The sequence below is a fragment of the Sciurus vulgaris genome (genome assembly GCF_902686455.1).
Source record: "Sciurus vulgaris genome assembly, chromosome: 18".
Classification (NCBI taxonomy): Eukaryota; Metazoa; Chordata; class Mammalia; order Rodentia; family Sciuridae; genus Sciurus; species Sciurus vulgaris.
This window is the reverse complement of record NC_136479.1, coordinates 2293284-2298350: the sequence shown is the minus strand read 5'-3', so window position 1 is coordinate 2298350 and position 5067 is coordinate 2293284. Positions and strand designations below refer to the sequence as shown.

At 61.3% G+C, this 5067-nt stretch overlaps 1 protein-coding gene across 2 annotated transcripts in view; it reads left to right on the top strand.

Annotated features, from left to right (window-relative positions):
- The first annotated feature begins 1108 nt into the window (after positions 1–1108).
- LOC306649746 (serine protease 41-like) overlaps positions 1109–5067 on the top strand; it is a 12283-nt gene continuing 8324 nt past the window's right edge. The window contains exons 1-5 of one of the 2 annotated variants that reach the window (XM_079120993.1): positions 1109–2876; positions 2970–2996; positions 3079–3105; positions 3281–3446; positions 4091–4371. In XM_079120993.1, coding sequence (XP_078977119.1) covers positions 2513–2876; positions 2970–2996; positions 3079–3105; positions 3281–3446; positions 4091–4371 — 865 coding nt within the window. In that variant the 5' untranslated portion in view covers positions 1109–2512. Of the gene's footprint in view, positions 2997–3078; positions 3106–3280; positions 3447–4090; positions 4372–5067 lie in introns of both variants that reach the window. The other variant, XM_079120992.1, reaches the window with a different exon arrangement.

Sequence of the window (5067 nt, the reverse complement as noted above, 5' to 3'; positions counted from 1 at the left end):
CCCTGTGGCTTCATAAGAAGAGGGAGGGAGACCACAGAGACCCATGAGCTCCCTCTGCCCCACAGCTCAGGACTCTGCCAGCAAAGTTATCACCAGAACTGAACGATGCCAGCGCTGTGCCCTGGAGCCTGTGAAACTGAGCTCAATAAACCTTTTCCATCACGAAGCTGATCTGCCGTGGGCACCTTTATAGTCCTGAAAAGCTGGCTGACACAGAGCTTCCACACAGGAACTCTGGAGGACGGAGCTGTCAAACAGCCTCTAGTGGGCAGAGGAATGCTCCATACCAAGTGGGCACCGTGGGAGTGGGTCCACAGAGCTGAGCCTGGCAGCTGGCTGGGGAGGAGGGGACCCCTGGTGACCAGGCCCACCCTCAAGACCAGCTCTGGGCTGGGAGAGCACTTGCCTGGCACAAATGAGACGTGGGTCTGACTCCCCAGAACTAAAGACCAGAGCTCTGCAGTTGGCCGAGGCTCTCTCTTCCAGGTCGAGTGCATGAAGTGGGCAGAGTCTGGAATAGTGCCTGGGACAGGTGATCAGCAGTGCCAGGGAATAAGGGCAGCATGTCCCCGTCCTCTTCAAGCCTCCTAACATTTGTGACCCCAGCTTTAGCCATCCACTGACAGCCTGGCAGAGAGTGGGCCGGTCCTGTGCAGGGTCAGAAGTTGCCCAGGCTGGCCTGGGACTCAGGATGCTCCTGCCTCATCCTTCTGAGCTGCTGGGATTACAGGCATTCACCACCACATCTGACTGAGTCTTGGTCTTTACAGCCTTTGCTCATGGATCACCCCAATCCATTTTAGTCAGCTTTCTCACTGCTGTGACTGAAAGACCCGACCAGAACAACTGCAGAGGAGGAAAGGTTGATTTGGGGGCTCACAGTTTAAGAGGTCTCAATTCATAGACAGCAGGCTCATTGCTCAGGGCTCAAGGTGAGGCTGAGCATCATGGCCGAAAGGAATGGCAGAGGGAAGCAGCTCAAGGATGACCAGGAAGCAGAGAGGCTCCCCGCAACAGATACACATAGACCCCTGAGCCACACCCCTAAAGTCCCACCCCCTCCAGCCACACCCTACCAGCCTCCATATCAGTTGCCGCTCCATAATCCCTATCAGGGGATTAAGTCACTGATTGGGTCAAGGCTCTCACAAGCCAATCATTTCTTCTCTGAACTTCTTGCATTGTCTCACACGTGAGATTTTGGGGCACACCTCACATCCAAGCCATAACACCCCTCCAAATCTTCGCTCTGCCTTCCGAGCTTCTTTCTTTGCTTTCTCTGTGAGCTCACCACCGCATTCCTTAGCTATGACCAAGTAGTGCTCAGCCCTTCTGAAAATGCTCTGCTTCAGCAGTGATATTTCCAACTTCTCCACACGCTTGTTCTCTGATGGCTCCTTTCCTGCACGGTTCTTGCCTCCTCCTTGCAGACTCCTCCTGAATCTTGCTGAGGGACACTAGTTCCCTCAGGGTGTGGAGGCGCATGCCGGTAATCCCAGTGACTCAGGAGGCTGAGGCAGGAGGATCCCAAGTCAGGCCACCCTTGGTAACTTAGCAGATCCTGTCTCTAACTTTGTTTGAAAGGGCTGGGGGATGGCTGGGTGTTAGAGCACCCCAGGCTGTACCTCCAGTAGGAAGAACAAAGAAGCAGTTGCCCAGTTGTCTGCTCTCCCTGGGTTATCTGGACTTCCTCTGTGCTCAGCTGACCTTGCTGCAGCAGAGCCCTCTGATGAAGGCCTGAGTTCTCCTGGGACATTCCTCATCTTCCTTGTCCTGCAGTCCAGGGCTAGCTCAGCAGGAGCAGGCTGTTCCACTCCAGCACAGCCCAAGCAAAGCACTGGCCCTTGACAGCTCTGGGGGAATCACGGGAGCCCTTGGACCATCCTTCCCAAGGAGTGTCCCTGCAACCCTGGAGGATGGTGAACTCTTGGCCCCACTAAGAGTGGGATTCCCCGTGGGGCTTGGGCCACAGGGCACACTTGCACCTGTGCAGGGGCTGGAGACTGAGTAACCAAGGTCCCCACCTGGGCATCTTATGCCTCCCTGAGCACACCTCAGAGTCCAGCCCTGGCGCCCAGATGCCGCTAGCTTCCCTGTGGCACTACTTCAGGCCAGCGATCTCAGGTCCACTCTGGGAGAACCAGCCCTGACACTGGCCTCTGCTGGGGAGCACCCTGGAAGCTGGGGCTTGTGTCCTCACCCAGGAGCACACTGACCCTTCTGAGTTCTGTGGGACACCCCCACACCCGGAGGAATCTCTGACCAGGGGTGTTGGTGTGGATGCCCGCTGGCTTCCATTCACCAGTGGGGGTGCACTGCCCCTGCTCCCACAGGAAGTGGAGTCCCTGGAGGCCCCTGCAGGCAGCTCAAGCCCTGGGCATGGTCAAACAGTCAGCTCCGACTCTGCAAAGGACCAGCACCTTCAGCAGGACGCACCACACAGCTGCCTGCAGACCAGCCTCCCATCAGGGGGTGCTAATGGGCTTTCCTGGGGCGCTCCTGGCTGGGGGCCATGTCCTTGTTCCTGGGGGAATCTGTGAGCGGGGGAAGGGCATCCGAGGAGGCAGCCAGCACCCCCGGGGCTGAGACAAGAGGGGGGTGGTTGGGGTTCACTGGCCGCAGCACCACATCAGGATGGAGGAGCCGAAGGCACTGTGGTCCCCGAGCTGCCCCTGGCCCCAGGGAGCTCCCTGGGAGAAGGCGGTGGTCAAGGCCGCCAGCCTTGTGCGCCTCCCGCAGGGGGCGCCGGCAGGATGTGGAGAGGCAGAAGCAGAGGGGGCGCCAGGCTGCAGAGGAGGCCATGGGCGAGCGGCCCTGCCGGCTGCCGCTGCTGCTGCTGCTGGCGCTGCTGAGGTGCATGGGACTCGAGGCGCAGGGTGAATTCAGGGGGCGCTGCGGGCAGGACGGGGCGATGTGGGGCCGTGGGGCCGTGCAGGTCCGGGGGCGCTCACCTTCTCGCCCCCACTCAGAATCGCAGGAAGAGAACCCGGAGTCAGGTGCGCGCCAGGCCGTGCGCTCCCGCGCGGTGGCCCGCAGTGCGCGCCGAGGTCGCTCATCTTTCCCTCTCCTCCGCCTCAGGTCCCATGAACACGCTGCTGCTCTCAAGTAACGGCCGGGCCCTGGGGGAGGGCCGGGGCGGGGGCGAGAGTGCCCTCTTCCTCCGCGGCAGACCCGGGATCGCGCGGGCCCGGTGGGCGAGCTCCGGGGAGCCCCTGCGGGCCAGGCAGCCCGGGCCGCGGCGGGCCTGCTCGCGAGCTCACCGCGGCTGTCTGCGCGCCAGGGCCCTGCGGCCGCCGGGCGGTGCGCCCTCTGATCGTGGGCGGAGTGGAGGCCTCGCGCGGGCGCTGGCCGTGGCAGGCCCTGGTGCGCGTGCCCAGCGGCGAGAAGTGCGGCGGGAGCCTGCTCAGCCGCCGCTGGGTGCTGTCGGCCGCGCACTGCTTCCGGAGGTGAGTCTGCGCGCGCGCGGGGACGCCACCCGGCCTCGCGGGGGCGCGCCTGGCTCCTGGACCGGGCCTCGTGCTCCCCTTTGCTTCGAGCAGCGCTGCCCCTCATCGCCGACGAACGACTTCACACAGGCGCCCCTGGAGGGAGCCCTTTCAAATGCTGCCGCCAGCTTCACCAGAACGCTGCCGTGCATCGGTGCCGTGTTCTCCCTTCTTTGTCACCAAACGGCTTCACCTTATTCCACCTCCCGGTGGAGGGGGAGGCTTGCGTTGAGGAGGGGCCTGTGCTGGTCCCCAGCCTCCCCTGGAGCTGTCCCCAGCCGGCTGCGGGACTCCCAGCGCAGGCCCAGCACTGGCCTCACACCTGCTCAGTCCTTCTTGGCCAGATCCACAAGGGTCTGGGCCGGGACAAGACACCAGGGGGAGCCACAATCCTGCCCCTGCTCCCCAGTGTCTGGCTGGGCCTGTCTGGGTCCCTGGTCTCTACATGGGTCCCTTGGGCCCATAAGAAGGACTTGCCATGCACACTAATGGTGTCCACGATGAGCAAGTGGTAGCAGCCCACAGCATCACCTGGGCCCAGGTGTGCTCAGGTGGCCAGTGCCCCTTCCCAGGGCCCTGGTGATGGCTCTCTTCTCCCCTGCTAGGACCCCTCGTGCTTCCAAGTGGGTAGTCCAGCTTGGTGAGCTGACTCTCCACTCATCTTTCTGGAACCTGCGGGCCTACCGCAACCGGTACAGAGTGAAGGACATCATTGTGAACCCGCGGGCTAAAGGGAAGCTCCATGACATTGCCCTGCTGAGGCTGGCCTCCTCAGTCACCTACAGCAAGTACGTCCAGCCCATCTGTGTCCTGTCTTCTACCTTCATGTTCCTGCACCGGTCTGACTGCTGGGTGACTGGCTGGGGAGCAATCCATGAGAATATGGGTAAGGCTGGGGACAGTGGGCTGGGCTGGGCACTGTCCTCATCCCATTCAGCCACCAGGCCCAGCTGCCCCTCGCTGGCCTTGGGCACCTGCTCAGCACTCTCCCCTCATGGGCTTCCCTCCTCTTGCTCCCACTGAGGGCAGGAAGCACAGGCTCAGTCCCTTCCCTTCAGACACTGGGTGGGCCAGGCAGGAGCCTTTGCTAGCCAGCGGGTGGCGGGCTCAGGACAGCGTCCTGACAAGGGTCTCAGGCCTTAACTTCCTTACGCTGAGATTTAGTTCACAAACCAAGACTTTAAAGCAGCAGTGGCGAAGCATGCCGGTCAGAGTCTGAACGTTCACAGAGCTGTGTGGCCGTGGGCGCTAACTGCAGAGCAGCTCCTTCTCAGCAGGAGCCCCTGCCCTCCTTGGTCATTCCTCTCAATGCCCCCTGTGCCCTGGGCCCGTCGCCGGTGGCAACACCGCCTGCCCTCTGCCTGCATGGTCTGCCTCTTCTGGCCCTTCCTACTAGTTCAGCGCACAGCGTGTGGCCTTTTGTGTCTGCTTCTTCCATGTCTGTGGTGTCTCCCAGGTTTATCCAGTTTGCGGTGCCTGTCAGTCCTGCATCCCTCCTTCCTTTTTCCTTTCCTTTCCTTCCTTTCTTTCTTTCTTTCTCTCTGTCTTTTTTTTTTTTTTTTTTTTTTTTTTTTTTTTTGAG